This window comes from Conger conger, chromosome 2 (genome assembly GCF_963514075.1).
Source record: "Conger conger chromosome 2, fConCon1.1, whole genome shotgun sequence".
Classification (NCBI taxonomy): Eukaryota; Metazoa; Chordata; class Actinopteri; order Anguilliformes; family Congridae; genus Conger; species Conger conger.
The window spans coordinates 69260913-69281200 of NC_083761.1; the positions used below are offsets into that span (position 1 = coordinate 69260913).

Here is a 20288-nt window from a genome sequence, read left to right on the forward strand (position 1 = left end):
TTCGGAGAATGAATGACTGTTGCTGTTCTGAAGCTCTTTACACATTTACATTTTAATAGTTTGGCTGGCACATTGTGTCCAGTATGTTTTCAGCATACATAATTTTCTGCGATACTGTGTTTTTCTGTGATATCTGAGAAATGTAGTTGGTACAGATCTTGACTTCCCGGAAAATACGTTTGCCCATATCTATTTTCAGATATACTCTCCACCACAGTAGACGGCGGTGTTCAAATATGTCATTTAAATTTACACATAAACCCAACGAAGAAGAAAAAGAACATGTCGTAGCCTGATCGTAGCTGTCTTCAAGCCAATGAGGAGCTCTTCCCCCTTACTCCAGAACTGTCCGCTGTGTCGAGGATAAGGAAGCGTAGAGCACTTCTCGTCTAGATTCTTGGCATCGAAAACGATAGCTTGACATTTCGCTATCTAGTTATATACGAAAAATAAAGACATTCATGTGCAAACCTAAAGTATTATTTAGGGGAGGATGTGAAAAGTACCGCATTGAACAAAGTTAATTTTCTGCATTCAAGAATAAAGCCTTCCTAGTTGGCTAGCTAGCTTGCTGACTTTTGATAAGCGAGCGAGCTAGCTAGCTACCCGCGCCACACTGCTTTCAGTTTCACCCTGAGTTTTCCCTAAAGGGTAGTAATGCACTCAAATAGATAAGTTCTGTTAGCTGTTTCGCTTTAAAAAATATAATTTCACATAAGTGGTAAATAGGCTATTTTAATTAAGTGAGGCAAACGGCTGTAGCTAAGTAAGCTAGCTAACTAGTTAGTTAGTTTGTGCTTCAACAGAAAACTTAGCAGTCCGCCACAGAGGCCTTGCCTGGTCAGAGGGAGTGTATTGTGTATGCATTCGACCGGCGTGGTGGAAAGATGTCGGCTCAAGCGCAAATGCGAGCAATGCTGGACCAACTAATGGGCACCGGGAGAGATGGTGAGTACCTAGCTAACAGGAAAACGTATGAAATATTTCAGAGAACTTGAATATGCTAACGTTAGTTATCTGTCCAAATTAGCGCCATCAACGTTGTGACTACAGATAGCTCGCCACAATAGACACTGCCACCGTGGCTGCAAACTCAGTAATGTAATATTACTCGAGTACATTAAAGATAACTATTGTTCGTTGCTAACTACATTATTAAATACATAATTTTCTGTAAACATTCCAGAATATCTAACTAAATAGTGATGTTAGATCAGTGTAAATGGCTTTCAGTTCCGTTTCATTCAGTTGCAACTTGATACCTAGCTAGCTAGCTAGTGTGTCCAACTCAGCATCTCGGGTAACTTAGTAGCTAATAGTAATAGTGCTATGAATGTCATCTACGGTCATCGCGTTGAACAGTTTTGCGTTAGCTAGGTAGTAACAGTTATTTACGGTTGATATCACTGCGCTCAGGTTTAGCTAATGATTGGAGGAACGGTGGAGTTACGGTGATGCCGCTAATGTATACTCTGTAACTGGCTATGTTATTGGGGAGTTGGGTGTTTAACAGCCGCATTTAATTTCCACATTGTGTTCGAATCTAGTTGGTTTTTAGGGTTGGTGGGCAAGCATGTTCTTTATCGAAATATACGGTTTGTACGTAGGCTCTAATTAATAGCAGGTTAATAACAGGTTTCGGCATTACTTAAGTCTATACGTAGCTATTTATTTTGGCTAGGATTCTCTTACAAAGTTTTTATGAATGAATGAATCCGTTAGGCCGACGTTCGTTACAAGCTTATAACTTCGCACAGGCAGGATAGCCTGTCCGTCAGTTTCTGCTTGTTCTGCGTCTCATATTGTATTGAGCATATGCAGTGTCATTTAATTTTTACTGGGGTTTTGTTTCACGTTTATCGATTTGTTTACCGGTTACAGGGGACAGCATGCGCCAGAGGATCAAGTTCACAGACGAAAGAGTATGCAAAAGTCACCTTCTTGATTCCTGTCCTCATGACATACTTTCTGGCACGGTTAGTAGACTGCGCGACCACTGTGTGACAGTCACGCAGAGTTGGATTCTTCTCATTACGCTAATTGCCCTGGAATGCAAACTTAATGGGTAGCTGAGGTCGGCGGATGGTTGTCTTGTCCAAGGTTCATATACATACTAACGAGATGGATTGATATTACAGCGCATGGACCTGGGGGAGTGCGTGAAAGTCCATGATCTGGCTCTCAGGGCCGACTACGAGATCGCTTCCAAGCAGCAGGAGTATTTCTTCGAGCTTGACGTGAGTTGCAGTTCGCACTCTTTAACTCTTAAATCTTTGCTTTCTGTAAGAGTTACCTCCATGTTGCTGTGTTTTGCTCCAACCTCCATGTTGCGGTCTGTCTGCTGCTGTCATTTCATTCTTCATCCCTCTCACGCGGGGCCTCTCCTTCTCCCAGGGCTGTGGGGTTGCCGCATGTCAGCCCATCTCTCAGGCAGCACAGCTGAATTTATTCCTGCCTCTGTTTGTCAGGCGGCGGAGCACCTTCAGTCCTTCATTGCCGACTGCGACAGGAGGACGGAACTGGCCAAGAAGCGCCTGGCCGAGACGCAGGAGGAGATCAGCGCCGAGGTGGCAGCCAAGGTGCGTAGTCACCTGTCCCGTTCGCCTGCCGTCGAGTGGCACATGTCTTTCCGTTGTGTTTCACCCCTCTGCCTCTCTCTGTTTGGGACGCCAGGCGGAGCGAGTGCACGAGCTGAACGAGGAGATTGGGAAACTCCTGGCCCGGGCGGAGCAGCTGGGGGGCGAGGGGAACGTGGACGAGGCGCAGCAGGTGCTGGAGAAGGTGGAGAAGACCCGCGCCATGAAGAGAGAGGCAGAGGTCAGAGGCCTGTCTCTCAGCTCATGTTTATCTCAGCTTATGCAAAACTGTATACACGCAAAGGCCATCACAGCATTCCCAATGTATTTCTAATAATGTACTCTGCCCTATGATGTGGATCAAATCCTGACCGTGCCATTGCCTACTGTGCCGGAGCCTCTGTTTATGCCCACCAGTTTCTCTGCACTATGTGAGCTGCAGGAATTTAAACTTGTATTTCAATGGCCTCAAGGGGTCCCCACAGGCACTCCATGGCACAGTTAAGTGACTATTTATACAATAACATTTTGAATTGAGACATTTATTAACACTGAGTTAATCTACTATGGGTAGTGTCGTGAGGGAAAGGGGACACAAATGGAAGCTGGAATGCCATGAAAACCATGTCTTTGAACCAGTTGTCTTCACTCCTGGTTCTGGAGAGCCATAGGATCTGCTGGCTTTTGTTGTTACTCAGAACTTGAGCAGCAATTGATCAGGTAAAGCAGTTGATTACACAGTTAACTCGGGTCAGGTGGTTTCTTGAAAAACCAGCAAAATCTGTGGCTCTCTATGACCATATATGCAAAAGGAATCCATATAATGCAGAGGTGTTCAATCTTATGCGTAATGGGCTGGTGTAGGTGCAGGACAAAGATGTTTCTACTTCAGGTCAGTTAGTTGAAACATTAATTAATACATTTTTTTAATGTAATTTTTTTGTGTAAATTAAATGTAAGAAAAGAAAAAGAAAATTCAAATAGGCCCTGGTCCTTATCTTTGTTGTACAGGTAGCAGTTGAAATTGTACTTCCCTCTAGGGTCTTTCAGCACACTTATCCCTGGTTATGGGTAGGCACTTTGTTGTGCGTTGCTCTGGATAAGAGCGTCTGCCAAATGCCATTACTGTAATGTTATGTAAATGTTGAACTGCTTAATTTTAATGTGGGCATTTCCCACTGCTTCTAACAAAACCCGTCATACCGAACTACAACATTTGAAAATAGTATGGTATGTCCACGGTAGTAATTAAACAAACTGAATTGAACACTTTGTCTGCTTAATTAGTTGCAGTTACTTATGTGCGTTACTGAAGGTGAGAAGAAGCATGCAGCTGTATACTGTGCCCTGAATAGTATCTTGGGGTCCAGAAGTTAATGGATTTAGCCTTCTTTGACAGTTGTCTAAACTGATGGGAAGGATGACCTGTGAATTTAGAAGGGCTTGTGAATGTAGTGATTGTTGATGAAATATGCTTTGCAATGCTTTCTGTTCATGCTCTCAAATTGGTTGGGAAGGGAAAATAACAACCCTTGTCTTGTAATACAGAGGCGATTCTTCAGACTTTCCTAAAGTCCACACCAGTCTAAAGTATTATTCACAGCTTATCCTTTATACTCTCCCAGACAGGCTGTGTAACTGCGTGAGTGTCAGTACCAAGGACAACCACATCATTAGATGGAATGATCTAGATCTTCCCACTGTGCTAACTCCCTGTGTGCTTTTTTTTTGCTGAAGGCCTGTAGGATGGGCCCTGCCTTATGATGTATTAGCGCCTGACTTGCACGGTTACTCAGCCAGCCCTTACTGGATGGAAATAACAATTAAAGTCGAATAGGACGGACTACATCCTTTTATATAACCTGTCAAATAAACTATAATAGTTATTTGTGGATGAAACATGTTAACCCTTCAAAAGGTATCTCCTGTGGAAAATGTGTAATGGCTATTATTCATGGGCAGTAAGGAGGATGCGTGTTATGTGATGCTGTAGCGTAATGTATTGATTCACTCAGTTTTCTGTTCTGTTGGAATCATAGACTAGAAAAATACGGACCAAGTGCCTGTTACGTGACCCACTGACTATCCAGTGTATAGCGTTATGAAGCCCGGAAAGTCAAGTCAAGTTTACCGGTGCTGCCATATTGTACATTTGGAGCCGGAGTCTGTGCAGACCTCTTCGTTCAGCCGCCACAGGCCGCTTGGCACCTCCCCCTCTCCGAACCTCCACCTCACGTTCACGACTACTGTCTGTTCTGGCTCCACGGTGGTGGAACGAACTCCCCGTTGAGGTCAGAACTGTAGAATCTCTCCCCACCTTCAAGCGCAAGCTGAAGACACACCTCTTCAAGCAGCACCTCTCCCCATCACTCCCTACCTCCCTGTGAACCTTAATTGTTGTCTCTGTGACTTGCTTTGTGTATCGGTATTTTTAGTTGGCTAGGTAAGCAGTGTTTGGATAGTTAACTTTGGTCACTTTTGCTCTGTTGCTCTTTGTTTCTTTGTTCTCAAAAAAAAAAAAGGCCCTCGTCCTTATCTTTGTTGTACAGGTAGCAGTTGAAATTGTACTTCCCTCTAGGGTGTTTCAGCGAACTTATCCCTGGTTATGGGTATGCACTTTGTTGTACGTCGCTCTGGATAAGAGCGTCTGCCAAATGCCAATAATGTAATGCAATGTAATGGGAATTTAATGTAATGCGGCTCCTCTACTAATTGTGTGAGAGAGAGGGGCGTAATCTGTCTGTGATTCGTCCACAATGTATTGCTCTATTGTCCTAATAACACAGTAACTTAAAGAAAATTGGCACATGGGGAGGCATTAGATGAAGGAAAAACACATTTTCTTGTGGGAAAAATGTACTGACTTTGTATTTTTACCACAATTGTACCATTGACTTTAGATTGAAAATAGGTCTGAATGATCTATACTGGAGCCAACCGCAGTGGCACTAGTGACCACTGTCTCTCACGGTCTCAGCATGACCAGGAAATGAGCATCAGAAAAGAAGCTTTGTTTTGGCCGCTCGGTTGGAATGAATCCGAAGCAAGATGCAGTGTACACCTGAATACTCATGGAGCCAGTAATTACTCAACGAGAGTAATGAGCACTCTGTCAATATTAATGATTTTGTGTCTTATTGTATTTCCATTCTCAGGATATATATAGAAACTCAATGCCAGCTTCCAGTTTCCAGCAGCAGAAACTCCGGGTCTGTGAAGTTTGCTCCGCCTACCTGGGTCTCCATGACAACGACCGCCGCCTTGCTGACCACTTTGGTGGGAAGCTGCACCTGGGCTTTATTGAGATCCGTGAGAAGCTGGATAGACTAAGGGTGAGAATGTTTTCACAATGACGTCATAGACCTTTTCACTGTACGTTCTGTGTGTGCATACAAATGTGTCTAACGGAACATAGGATAGTTTGGTACATTACTCCCTTTGGTACATCTCAAGGTCCAGACCCTTTAAAAAATACTTCCACAGCTGGTAAATATATCAAGCACTGACAGTTTATACATTTAAATTATTGGCCAGTATGTATGCAGTAACACAAGTATTTGTGAAGAAAAGAAACTCATGAGGTGTATAAACCGACTGTCAAAGTTTCAAAAGCTGAAGGTATCCATTAGCTTGGACATACTTAAGACTTGCCCCTGCACATGGTTTCATTTCAAATTTCGTGTACATTGTTTCATTTCCTCAGTTAAATTCTCACTCGTTTTTGTCTTCAAAAGAAAGCAGTTGCTGAAAAGCAGGAGAGAATGCGAATGAGAAGACGGGAAGAACGAGATCGAGATGAGGAGAGAGAGAGACAGAGGGAATGGGAACTGGAGAGAGAGAGGGAGCGCGAGAGGGAGAGAGAACGTGAGAGGGAGAAAGAGAGAGAACGGGAGAGGCGGAGGTAAGATTTTGAACATTTGGTGTACACTTGTGTACTTTAGAGAATTGAGGGTAAGCTTCCATACTTGCTGAGGCAATTGATTTTGTCCCGAGTTGCAACATGCAACAGCTTGCCAGAAGTTCTTTTTTTCATTACATTTATTTTGCGGAAACTTTTAGCCAAAGCAACACTGCATATCAACGGGCATGGTGAAACTACAGAATACATAAGGTGCAATTTGAATAAAGGATCAGTTCTCTGCACCCATGGACATCATGTTTGACCTGCGTGGTAAATATAGGCTAAGTAAGTAGATACTGTGCGTCATACTGGAAGCAAGGCATAATACAATAGATTTGGTAACAAGATGGATACTAATTTAACGTAACAGGGCTAGATGAAGATACAAAGTACAACACGAGAGGGCGTGATATAATTGAAATGTTATGGAAAAATATCTTGCACTGTTTATGATATTATAACGTATAAATGACGGACCATCTTTCCATTTCTGTCATCAACATTTATAGTTTGTTTTACACCAATTGGCTGCTTTCAATTATACACTTCTCAAATATGTGGCTAGTCAGAATTAAAATGGAATTATGTACTTTGAGGATGAGCTTTTGTACATTTTGAAATGGCAGGTTTAAAATTTTATTTGCTTCAAGTTAAATGCCTACCAACTACGAATGTGATTTAGGTCAAAATCCAGCTATCCACCTCAGGAATTGTATCAGCATGTGCATCTGCATATATTAATGTTCTATACAGAAGTAGAATTGTTGCTTGCAGTGAACTGGATCTGTGTTCTGCATTCATTCTGCTGTGTTAAACTTTTTTCTGAATTCATGTTTTCAGGACACGGTCAAGAAGTGGAGAACGATACAGGTAATTCAGTTTTATTTGCCCCTAAACGGTATTGGTTGCTCTTGGGTAATTACAGTTGCTCCTGAGCAGGGTCAGTTGTTCCTGAGCAGGGTCAGTTGCTTTTTAGCAGTGTCAGTTGCTCCTGAGGAGTGGCGGAGAACAATAAAGGTATAGCAGAGGTGGTTCCGGAGCACTATCGGTGTCTGAGGTGGCAGTCTGTACATTGTGTAGCTAACAGATTACCTCGACAACACTCCCCGATGACGTAACCCTCAAATTCAAAAGAACGTTGTTGCCCTTGGCTAGAGGCGAGTTTGTCTTTAGCTGACTGGTAACGCGTTCGTTCAACAAATATTTGGTACAAGTGTGAGGCCGGGGTTCAAATCCCACCTTGGACTCAGGCAATTTTTCACCTGTTTCACCTTTTTCACCTTTTTCCTCTTTTCCTCTCGTAGGGATGGTGGAAGCTCATCCTCCCATCGCTCTCGTCACCATCATTCCTCCCGTTCCCGAGAAGAGGGAGGAGAGAAGGATAGAGAGAGGAGGCACAGGCACAAAGACAGACATCGTTCCCGTTCCCACTCCCACCGGAGCAAGAAGAAGAGGTACAGGCCATTTCAGTAGAATATTGTTGCCTCTTTCTGGTGTCTGTGTCTCTGTCTGAGACACTAGAGAACTAAATATATGCAATATTCTGTCTTCATGAGTATTTAATGATTTACAGAAGTAATTATAATCTTTATTTTGCAAACTTTCATGACGCTCTAAATAATACTTTCATAAGTGTAGAAATAACAGGTAATTTCCAAGGGTATAGTTTAGTAAAGTTCAACACATTCCCATTCACCTGATTTAAAAAAGAAAAGAAAAAAGTGTGTAGCAGGTAACGGTTTTGCACTGTAAGCATTTTGGCGTTGTGGGTCTTGCACAATGGGGTGATGTCTGTCTCTTTCCTATCCTTGTATTTCCAGGGACAGATCCCCACCCCCCCGGGAGAGGGAGCACTCCCCGTCCCTGGAGAGAGGGACCGAGAGAGTGGCGCAGGCAGGGCCGGACTTCTGGAGGGAGGGTGACCAGATGGAAAAGGAGAGGTCCACCTCACCGGACATGGCCAGGGAGAGGGACATGCCTCGGGAGAGAGAGCGGTCACTGTCACTGGAAAGAGAGAGGCAGTCCAGCTCTGAAGAGAGAGAATCCGGGGAGATCTAGAGCCACTGATGGCTTCAGAGGATTGTGGGGGGAAGTGGGGCGGGGGTGTTGGGTGTTGGTCAATAGAGGAGAAGTAAGGGAGAGGTGGGAAAAGGAGTGGTGTGAAGATATGTAATTAGGCTGGTGAGAGGAGGATAAAGAGCAGTGAGGAAAAAGAGGAGGGAATGAATTCACAGGAGATGAAAGGCCAACAGGGGTGTAGAGGGAAGGATATGGCTTAGCAGCTGAGAGGCAGAAGGTTGTACCTCCTATCACTGCTAGTTTATTTCATATGTGACAGGGGTATACTGGAGAACAGGAGAAAGCAAGACATGGTGAATAAACGGTGTACAAAAAGAGTAAGAGTGAGCCTTTACTCAAATACTTTATTTTAGATTTACTGTTGTTTTTTGTTTTTTTACTATTACTGTTGTCCCTTTTCTGATCCCCTTTGCATTATAACATGAATTGTTTAGTGGTTGTATAGAAATGCATTTATGCACATGGATATGATATCAAACAGGCAGGGATGCACCAAAGTGTAGATAAACCGATCACAACCTGATCAAAACTATACTGCACACATACAAAGACAAGCACACCAAGGCCTTGACAAAAACATATTCTCATACATACTGCTTGTCTCACACACACACACACACACACACACACACACACACACACACACACACACACACACACACACACACACACACACACACACACACACACACACACACACACACACACACACACACACACACACACAGAGTTTTGGGGACCCAGTACTTTACCATGGTCTATACATACTGAATAAATGTTCAGCTTCCATTATACCCCTCAGACTTGTATCTTCCTTTATTTGGTGATCACTGTTGTTTGTTAATGGGTTGTGAATGCTTGAATGTACATGCACTGCACACCTTTTAATTTAACATATTTCCATTTTGTTAAACACTGATGTGCACTTGTTTCTTGTTACAAGAATATGAATAAATGTGGAGGGCACTGTAAGTTGCTTGAAAGCTTGAAAAAAAACGAAACTTTTTTTGTAATTTGTAATTTAACAAGCGAGTCAGTATCTGGCAGCCATACCAATATCAAAATATCAATCGGTTGCGGCTGTAGGAAATGGAGGGGCAGGATTATAAATCTTCTGTGATGTATCATCGCTGCAATAGCACGGCTGGTTAGAAAATTCATGCTCAGTTTTATTATCTTTTGCAAAGGTTTGCCTAATCCCATACACACACATTCCCAAAGGAAAAGTCCCATTGATTGATTTACTGAAGGTTGCATTTATTTAACATGGCAGGACCACTGTAACTACGTTTGTGAAGGTGACCCGGTGAAACAGTAAGGACAGTAAAATAAAGTGGGATGTATTGATACCAATTTGCAACGTAATAAATACAGCATGTAATAAATACAATATGAAGTCACTAACTGAAATCTGAGGTAAAAAGAAGATATAGCTGTCATATATGATGCTTAATCAGAGCCTTAAACTCACCTTCATCTGAACGTCTCTTGCAGTGCATTTCAGGATAAAGGTGCATTGTGGGAAAAGGCATATTTCCCCCATCTCCATTCTTACTTTTGGTCCAGTGCATTTGAGTGTGAGCGGTGACTAACTCTAATAAACCAGTGACAGCTTTATATATTTTTTTAAAACATGCCAATGTCACAGCCTACCAGAGAGGTCCAATGCACCATGGCATATACACTCAGTGAGCAATTTATTAGGTAGACCTGTACACCAGCTTATTAATGCAAATATTTAATCAGACAATCATGAGGTAGAAACAAAATGCTAAAAAGTATGCAGATGTGGTCAAGAGATTTAGATGTTGTTCAGATCAAATGTCAGAATGGAAAATAAATGTGATCCAAGTGACTTTGACTGTGGAATGGTTGTTGGTGCCAGACAGGGTGGTTTGAGTATCTCAGAAACTGCTGATCTCTTGTGATTTCTTTGTTTGCAGAGAATGGTGTGAATGGTGTGAAAAATGTGTGTTTGGGATCACATCAAGACAATGATCACAGACATACACCATCGTCCTCTTTCTTCTTAATGATGTTCCATACTGTTTGTTTTGGTAAGCATATTGTTTGACCTATGTCTCTGACTATTTTTGCCTCATAATTGCTTGATTTTCATCTGGTCCTCATGTTGGCAATTGCCAATAACAGACTCCAAAGGCAATCAAAAGTCTGGTATCAGGACTAGATGCTGAAATATTTCTTAAACCTGCACTAAGTAAGCGAGTGAATACACCTGACTATTTATTTATTTATTACTTTTGCTCGCCTAAAATGGGGAGTCTGTATAAAAAGGGATGTAATTCCTTCACGTATCACACAATATGGATGCATTTCAAATCCAAAGTACTGGAGTACAGATCCACAAGAGCAGAAATTGTACCAGCGTCCAAATACTTAGACTGTCAAGTTAAGTTTATTTGTATAACACATTTTCATACACAAGGCAACCCAAAGCGTGTTATTAAAGTAAATTAGAATAATCTTAATAAGTTAAAGGAAAAACAAGACTGCACTGTAGATCAAATTGCCATAATCTAAAACAGACATAAAAGTATTTAGCACTTTCGTTACTACGAATGAAAAAGGAAAAAAAAAACGTAAACAGGACTTGACCAGGTCCTGTTATTAGGTGGGTAATACCATTCTCTAAATGTCGGGAACGGTTGGTTATGTATCGGTTATTTTGACCCAGCACGGCCACCACCACTTACTCAGCTCCTCCTCCTTTCTCGTAGTTGCTTGCGTCCCAAACACGTAGGACGTAAGTAAGATGGCGGATCTTTCTTTGGACGAACTGGCACGCCGACGCGGTATAAGCACCAGAGGAAATACCAGGTAAACTCATTTAGAATCGAGAATTCGCAATCTTTATATGTTGCGATCGTTTTGAATGTGCACAGTTACCGATTTGCTGTGACTTCTTCAATAATTTCGTACAGCGAATACCAAACTAATAGCCCACCCTCCACTGTGTCGCCCATTGGCTAGCAGATTTTGAACAATGGTGCGATTGGACAGTGATCGCGGAGTCTCCGGTTTGTTTAGCAACCTTTGTTTATGGTTGTATACAATTATTCATATTTTTGTTGTAACCCTTTGAAAAGTAAATCTAAGTCACTATTCTGGAACTAATTTGCTTTCAATTACCAGTAGTTATTGTCAGCATTAGAATATACAGTTAAGAACATTCTAATCACACATTTGTGATCTTGCACCCTAAAGGCTTAAATGCCTGGCGTTTTTTGTCCCTTTTAAGTCCCTTGCTAGCTAAGAGGATGTCGACTACAATTCATGTATATAATATAATGTAGAAATGTACGTTCTATATAGTCCAGCGGTATTTTTTATTATTTTGTTCATACAATTGTGTTTGTTTGTTTGTTTATAGTTACTGTACTTATGTTTGTCAAGTAAAGTTGAAGGAAACATGTCGAGCTTTAACCAACCGTACATATGGCGTTGATTTAATACTTTCATTTCTTAATGTGTCTAATCTCCAACTAGTTTTAATTTGTTCAGAGCCTTGCCGTTGATAATCTGTGAGCCATGAGGCAGTGTGCTATAATTTAATATTTTTCAATTTAATACATATTTTTCAGACCCATATTTACAAAGGCCACAGGAGGCATGAGAGGAACATTTGATGCAAGACAGAAAATTGGAGTGACCGATATCAGGCAGAGAACTGGTGCCAGGGGAGGTAACGCAACTGAGTTTCTTGGCAGTAAATCACTGGACTGTGAATTGTATTGATTGCTGACTGAAAAAGAGCAGATTCTTGGAACTTTTGAAGTATTAACCTCTGCACCGCTCTGATGACGAGTTTTGGATTGGTAATCATTGACTAAAGGCGGGGCACTGAAATATTTAACCCGGAAAGCAACTTGCACAACCTGATTACTGTCCACAGGACAGCTACCCCCTTGCACATATTGCCTTTGTGTAGTGTCATTTATGTGAAATAAATAGCCTGTAGTGTTTGCATAATACTGTATGACTGTGTACCCTGTAACCTTCTGTATCTTTCTCTTTAGGCTTCCCACTGAAAGATGCTAGGGAGAAGCTTGTTCAGAGAGAGGCTCGTTTTCAGAGTAGAGGAGGGCCCAGTACGGCAGGTGTTCAGGACGCCAGGGAGACCATAAACTCCCGCAAACAACAGCTAGGGCAGAAACAGCTGCACAACACGCTGCAGCTACAAGGGCAAAACTCCTCTCAGGGATTCTTGCAGATGCACGCCCCACGGACACAGACTCTCAGCCAAAGTGGCAGTGTGGTCGTGCACAGCTCTGTAAATGTAAACTCGGCTCAGGGATTGAACGTGCGAGGAGGGACTCTGGAACATGGAGGCCGGCCAAATAAACTAGTGGACGCCCGTGATAGGCTTAGTCTAAAGAGAAGCATTGCAGTGGCGTTACCCACTCCTGGGGCTCCATCACCCCTGAAGATCACTAAGACCATCCAGGTATGACTCGGGCATGACCCGGTGCAGCCCATAAGTATTTCCACAGTGACATATGTTTTGTTGTTTTAGCTCTGTAATCCACCAATATGCTTGGAATATTCCCCCGTTGTGGAATCAAGTTGGAACTGGCGAAGTAACACACTGATGACCACTTCTCAATTGAAAAGCTTTATTACAGTGCGTAAAGCGAGATTCACAAGGGGTGCATCCGGCAAGCCTTCCGTACAAATCTCAACATGCTATCCACAAGTGAGGGTTTAAGTAGCCTGCTTCTGAGAAGTAACAAATGTTATGAGTAAACATTCCCAGGAAGGAATATACATTGCCTCCAGACTTCCTGGGGACCCCCACTGTGCTGTTGGCTGCTCAGCTGTTTCTTGGCCAGCTGTGTGCCTTTGCATCATTATCTTGAGCACAAGATGGCTAACAAAATTGGGCTTTGCATTTGGTGTCTGTGGCTGTTGTCTCTCAACATGAGGACCTAAGAAACGTTAATGCTAGTAAAGCAGGCCATCATGAGACTGAAAAATTGGAAGGAATTGATTGGAGCATAGCCTATATATTGATTGTGTCAAAATAACAGTGGTACTTTAATAAGAACCAATAAATCACTGGTGAGCGTAGCAGGCTACCTGGTAGCCCATGAAAGACAACTGTTGTGGATTTTTAAAGTGAAAACCCCTTTTCAACTCTTGAAAAGATCAAGAACAGTCCTGGTTGTAGGCTATCGCAAAGAGAAAACTACACCAGCATATGCTTAGAGGGTTAACCGCAAGATGTAAGCCTCAAGAACAGAATGGCCTGTTTAGAAATTAAGAAGCAGACCTGGGATAAATATGTCATGGTTTTGGATTCAAATCATTTTTACGCTTTACTGAACTTGTCTGGTGTATTGGAACCTATGAACTACACTTAAAAAGTGCAAACTTTTGGTCCTCTTTGGCCCTAGCCAAGATCAACTGAGCACAGAAAGGTATTGGCTCACATATCTTTGTTGATGATGTGACCGTTGATGCTGACAGCAGGATACATTTTGAAGATCAGATCCAACAAAACTCATCGGATGGCATTTCACCTTGAGTTTTCAGGGCTAAATATTGGAATGATCTTGATTGGCTACATTAGGGGTGTCGAATCTTATCCGAAAAAGGAACGGACAACTAATTGTGGTCAAGCCTTTAATAAGTAGAGTCGGGTCTCTTAGTGCAGGGCTAAAACAATAACCTGCACCCACGCCAGCCCATTTCGGATACGATTGGACTGAATCTGCCTGAATCTAGCCAAATGCATGGTTCACTTACTAAAGAAAAGACTCAAGCAAAAAGCCCCTGAAGCAAACACAAAAACTTTTTTAAGAGTATATCAATTTGTGCAATTGCCTTTGGTCCCCTAAGATGGTATAAAAAGTGCTGTAATTCTGACACTGTTCAGCCTATATGGATGAAAATGCCCTCAGGCTGCTCTGTCAGCTTAAATTTATCACCTCATTTTTAAAAGTACAGAGCTAAAACAACAAAAATCACTATCCAAATATGTATGGACCACACTATGCACTATGTTGCACTTGATAATGTGCATGTATTACCAAATTGTACATGCTTAGAAGTACAGATATAAGAAATTGTATAAGATATATCTATGCATTCCTGTAAATGTGCACTGCAATACTGTGAATCGAAGTAGAGGATGCTATTGGGTAATAATCCTTCCTGAAGTAATTATTATCTAAAATAGAACCTTGATTGTGTCAGTGACTGGCTGGGGGGTTCATGGCTTAGTGTGTCATTTCCAGACACGTTTATGATCATTCTGCTCATGAAGTCCTCTGTGGTCTTACTCCTTATATTCCACTTGTGTTTATTTTAGCAAAGGCCGGTTGGAATCACAAGTGGAATTCACATCAACATTCCCAGCAGGGATTCCCAGGTGAGCTGATGGGGTCATTTTAAGAAGGGAGGAAAAGACAATGAAATGAGGGGTGTCTTTCTGTCTATCTGAGAGAACGCAGTAGTTTGTGTGTAGTTGGGGACGCTAGAGAAGCCTGCCATTTTTCTAAACTTTTAACCGTTTCAGGGAAATGTAAAATAACCTGCCAGTGACTTAAGTTTTGCAATTATTGTTCTCCTTGCTGTCTTTCAGTCTCTCTCAGGTGAAGATGATGCAAGTCCCAGTAAGCAGATGAAGGTTAGTGCCACCAGGAGCTTACTCATCTTCTCTGAAGGATACCGTTTCCGACTGAACGTTAAAATTGAATTAGAATGACAATGTGCTACCTTTAACGGGGGCATAGTAGTGTCATTCAGCTCTTGGAACTTCATGACAATCTGATTGCAATGAAGCAATAGTGATGTAATTATTATGATTTTTCTTTTTGGGTTAATGTGAAGAGTATTCTCATGAATGATCATAAGTCTTAAAATATAATAATGAACTACTTTGAATGTTTGTATGCCTACTATTCAACCATATAACAGTGTCTTTCCAAATGGACATCAGTTACCAACTGCAGTCATATTCACCCAAGCGTTCTACCTCTCCCCACAGCCTGGTGTTACTGGGTCTCTCTTTTCTGGCCCTATCACCAAAGTTGTCAAAAATGACAGTTATACTGCACCCCTTCCTCCTGTGCCTGATGCCCCTCCCAGGGCCGCCCCTGCTCTACCAGCATCCCTTTCCTCTCCCTCTGTCCTAAAGGCAGTCTCTCGAACCCTGGTCACTGGCCTGGCACAGCAGGGAGGGAGTAGTGGGGAAGCCAGCTCACATCCGGCGACTGTACAGGTATGTCATGTGTCCACCTTCATGGGTCTGTATTATTTCTTACTCACGTATGTAATATACATGTAAACACAATTAGGAATGCTGCTCAGCCTTAAACTGCAGGTGGGGTTGTTTTGTTAATTAAGTAGCTTTAAAAACAAGTAATTGTTTGAATGTGCAGTTCTCAAAACAGTAACTTAATTTTAAGGTGGCAAAATGACAATTGGCATCAGTAAGGACAATACAATACACTCCTTAAGTCGGTAGTCAGTCTGGTTGTCTGTGTGTCTCTTCAGACAGCCAGGTGATAGAGAAAACAAACGCATGCCAAAAACGTGCGCAAAGTGCTGGGTCACAGGAACAAAAATGACTGACACTCGCTTGATTGTATTTTTTGGGCCATGCTGTCTGTTTCGACTACATCGGTTGTGATGAAGACTGATGTAGTCAAACAACATTCCACATGACACTATTATTACCATCAAGCGACTGTATGAGAGTTGTCTTCTCTTGAGACGGCCATGCCATATGAATGGCAGATAAATGCCAGATAAATGCAGTTAAAAATAAAATAACTTTCACTGACAGTTTTGAATCTATGAGGTTCTTTATGTTCTTTAAGGTGTATTCTTCCTGTATGACAATGTGAATAATGTTACCTGTCCTCTCTCATAAATTTCCAGCCAGCTTGCAGTCCCCTGGAAGGGACTAAAATGACGGTGAATAACCTTCATCCTCGTGTCACTGAGGAGGACATTGTGGTGAGACTTTTACTCTCCAGATCCGGGGTGCCCAAACTTCGGATAGTGATTCCATCTGATTTTAAGATGGGGCTGCCTGTTTTTGGGAGAAACACAGTTTAGCTGTGACTGTATTGGCAATATAACATGACCTCCCAAGCCTCATTCCTTTATTATAGTTGGGTTGTTGTGATGTTTGACATGTAGTAGCTTATATTTGCATATCATTTTATTTTGTGTCATTAAAATATGTGAATGCATGCTACATGTGAAACATCACAGCAACCCAAATATAATAAAGTAATGAGGCAGGCAAGTTAATTGTATATTTCCAAAATAGTCACAGCTAAACGGTGTTGTTAGGTGTGTGGGTGGGTGTACCGATGGGTGGCTTGGGTTGTTGGTTTCGCATAATGATTTTTTTCTAAAAGAATTCTTAAGATGCATCAGCTCTAATTGGATTAGACGGCGTACAATTGGCTACCAAATTGGGAGAAAAAGGGAAAAAATCAGGGGGAAAAAAAGTTATACTTTTTCTGTATCATTTCACAAGTGGCGCTTTGATGAGCCTGGCTCTGCGGGTGTCGTTTGCTACACTAACGCCGTGTGTGTTGGTGTGTGTCCTCAGGAGCTGTTCTGTGTGAGTGGAGCACTGAAGCGAGCGCGGCTCGTCAAGGCGGGAGTCGCAGAGGTGGTGTTTGTCAGGAAAGAGGACGCTGTCGCAGCGTACAAGAAGTACAATCACCGCTGCCTGGACGGTGAGGGTCCGCAGGAGCCCGTGGAAGCTGGCTGGATGCTTTGGGATAATATTTATGCACAATATTTCTGACGAATGTTATGGATTTCCGGTAAAGTTATTTATAAAAGCTGTCCAGATTAGGATTTCGGTTCCGAGCTGCAGTGTGCAATTGGGAACCATACGGGTGTTTGTGCACAGAACTTGGAGGCAGGTCCACAAGAATTGAGGACAAGAATTATTAACAGGTATTTAGAGAATGCGGTGATACACTGATGTGGGGGCTGTTAGGAATTTGAAAAGAGTGCCAAAAGAAGGGCCTTCCAGTGAAGGTTGGTATTTTACCGTGTAATTCCTGTAATGTGTTGGAAAACCAAATGCAGATGTTTGAATGTGTTGATTTTAATGGTCTTCCTTCCTGCAGGTCTGCCCATGAAGTGTAATCTTCACATTCAGGGAAGCATCATCAGCTCAGACCAGCCAATCTTGCTGTGAGTCTCCTAAGCCCCTCTGCCTCTGTCCCCACGTTCATGTTTTTCTTGAATCCAGACCTTCCATCCTTCTGTCCGTCCGTCTGTCTTTCTCTCTCGCTCGCTGTCATTGTCATTCCATCTCCATTTCACTTGCTTTGGCCTGCATCTCCTAAAGAGCTTCTGTACTGTGCATTTCCGCGGAGTGTTTTCAGCTGAAACCCCCTTTTCTGTATTTGCCAGGAGGTTGAGTGACACTCCAGGAGGGGGAGGTGGCGGAAAGAAGGAGGGACTGCCTGCCTCTCTTTCTCGACAGGATGGCCGTCGTAGATCCTCTCAGCCCACACCTGAAGTTGACCCCCAGACCATATTAAAGGCCCTTTTTAAGTCTTCCTCTCACACTGCCACATCCACTAGATCACCGTCAACCGCCTTTAGCATTAAAATTTAATGTACACCACGCTTTAACACTAAACACGCATGCATGCATACGTACTCCATGACACAGGATATACCAAATATTGCTCAAGAATCATACTCACCTTTGTTGAATATACAACTGTGGTACTGTAAATGTACATGGTGGTGTTAAGAGTGATTGTGAAGAAAGTTTTATTCCATTTTTATAGTTGGAGCATTTTAGTTATTGTCTTGGAATGGACAAAGTACTGATTTGTTAAAAGTAATTGAAACATCTGAGAACAATGCTCTGGTTTATTTTCAGACATGCTCTGAGAAAGGCCAAAATTCTCAACAGATATTTTTTTATTTTTTTTCTGGTTGTGGCCAATGACCTGTGGCCTATGGCTCATGTTCACTCCTCTTGAAGATTTTCACATTGAATGCTGCATTGAAACTGTGACCCCAGTAGAGTGCTGGGCTCGCCAGAACAAATACAAACACTAGTTTACACATTTACAACACAAAAAACAATGTACGACGAGTGTTTTTTAATGTTCATGAATGAATGTACTGAAATTTAAAACGATCCATGTGCAGACATTGGCTTAATAGTCCAAATGAAGCCATCCTTCCATTCTGTCCCTATGCCATTTTGTTTGGTATATTTAGATTATTTATTTTTCTTCAAATGCCTTTCAGTTTGTTTTGTAGTAACTCAGCCCTCACGACACGGGTCACAAGGGTCTTTCAGTGACCCCCAGTTAACATACCTTGCCTTAGACAAGACCAGCAAGAACAAACAAAATGAATGTATGTGAAGTTACGCTTTTGTTTTGTAGCTTTGCGGCTGTGAAGCCACTTTATTTCTAACTTTGATCCCGGTTTGTATTTGGGGCTGCATGCTTTGGGGGATGTTCAGGTAACTTTCTTGCTGCAATGTTGCTATATTTGTATTATTTGAATACCCCTTTATTCTCAGCTGTAAAGTATGGGACCGCTCATTTTTGTCTACATGTTACTAGGGTGATTTGTTGTGGTTAATTAAATGGGCCCCTAAATGAGTGTGACATTTTCCTGTTTGTCACAGAAATGGAAGTCAGGTCTCTGTTCTGCAAATAAATGTTTCTTTATAGAAAACTTCTAGTCTTCTAGTTTTGCCTTCAGTGTCACTTCTTTTTGACCTGTTACTCCTCTGGCAGTAGATCTCCGGTATAGAGCCACATACTGCGTGGGTATCTTTGTTCTGAACAAGATGCATACATAGGAAATGGAGTTGTCAGCCAACAGTATATGCATATGCTGTATGCAATATCTGTTCCATTAGAACTTTTTTAAAGCCAGTATTAGTGTGTCTCCTTAAAGACAACACAATGAACATGCACCTCCAATACTCCTTTTCCAACTAATTACACTGTATTTGTGAATTTGATGTTATTAAATTACATCTCTAGTTGTACATTTTGGCAAAAATAGCAATTCGGCAATTCAACAACTTCAGCATGTTCTGCACATATTAGTGTTCCAGTTTCTCTGGCTATTTAACGTGCCTGTGAATTTAGCAATCTGTCAGACTCTGAATACATTGCGTGCTAGTCTAAACTGTCTAATACCACAACTCTAGCTGTCAATTTGTTGCTAATAGTCTATCTTGTCACAGTAGCAGGCAACAAAAAACATCCCCATCAGTATTTGGTAGTTATGGAATGCAGGTTTAAGAACCATATTCTGCCATCATTTTTGTCTGTTAAACATCAAAAGCTACAAATGTGATGTTTCTTAAATATTCCAGCTTTACGATGACGAGGCTTGATGTGGGTAATTGAGTAATGAGGCTCACAAAGTACACAGGCCACAGGATTGAATCACAATCAATATGCCAGCAAATGTGTTAATTATTAAAATAATTTCAAAAACCATAACATAAGTACAGTACAGAGACCTACTAGAGTCATTTGCGGCCATGGTGCCTTTTACATTAGACTGCTCTGGCGTAATGTATTTTAATCACGGTAAGAAAAGCAACTTTGTAGAAACACTAGTGTTGCAAAAAAGTTACCGAAATTAGTAAAAACACTGGCTCACTGAAAAGATTTGATGTGATGTGCTTGTAACCTACTAAACCTAACAATAGGCGGCAGTATTTCGCCGCCTTGTATGAAGTC

At 41.9% G+C, this 20288-nt stretch overlaps 2 protein-coding genes across 2 annotated transcripts; both read left to right on the forward strand.

The window, feature by feature from the left end:
• The first annotated feature begins 272 nt into the window (after nucleotides 1–272).
• On the forward strand, nucleotides 273–9350 carry LOC133122223 (putative RNA-binding protein Luc7-like 1). Its single transcript, XM_061232080.1, has 10 exons — nucleotides 273–948; nucleotides 1882–1976; nucleotides 2139–2237; nucleotides 2469–2579; nucleotides 2674–2817; nucleotides 5732–5908; nucleotides 6311–6477; nucleotides 7318–7347; nucleotides 7782–7931; nucleotides 8298–9350. The coding sequence occupies exons 1-10, from the start codon at nucleotides 888–890 to the stop codon at nucleotides 8533–8535; spliced, it is 1272 nt and encodes a 423-aa protein (XP_061088064.1). The 5' UTR covers nucleotides 273–887; the 3' UTR covers nucleotides 8536–9350.
• Nucleotides 9351–11263: 1913 nt separating this feature from the next.
• LOC133122052 (polymerase delta-interacting protein 3-like) lies at nucleotides 11264–19263 on the forward strand. Its single transcript, XM_061231722.1, has 10 exons — nucleotides 11264–11394; nucleotides 12159–12259; nucleotides 12594–13021; nucleotides 14888–14947; nucleotides 15161–15205; nucleotides 15566–15799; nucleotides 16462–16539; nucleotides 17147–17276; nucleotides 17679–17745; nucleotides 17968–19263. The coding sequence occupies exons 1-10, from the start codon at nucleotides 11330–11332 to the stop codon at nucleotides 18173–18175; spliced, it is 1416 nt and encodes a 471-aa protein (XP_061087706.1). The 5' UTR covers nucleotides 11264–11329; the 3' UTR covers nucleotides 18176–19263.
• Nucleotides 19264–20288: the final 1025 nt, after the last annotated feature.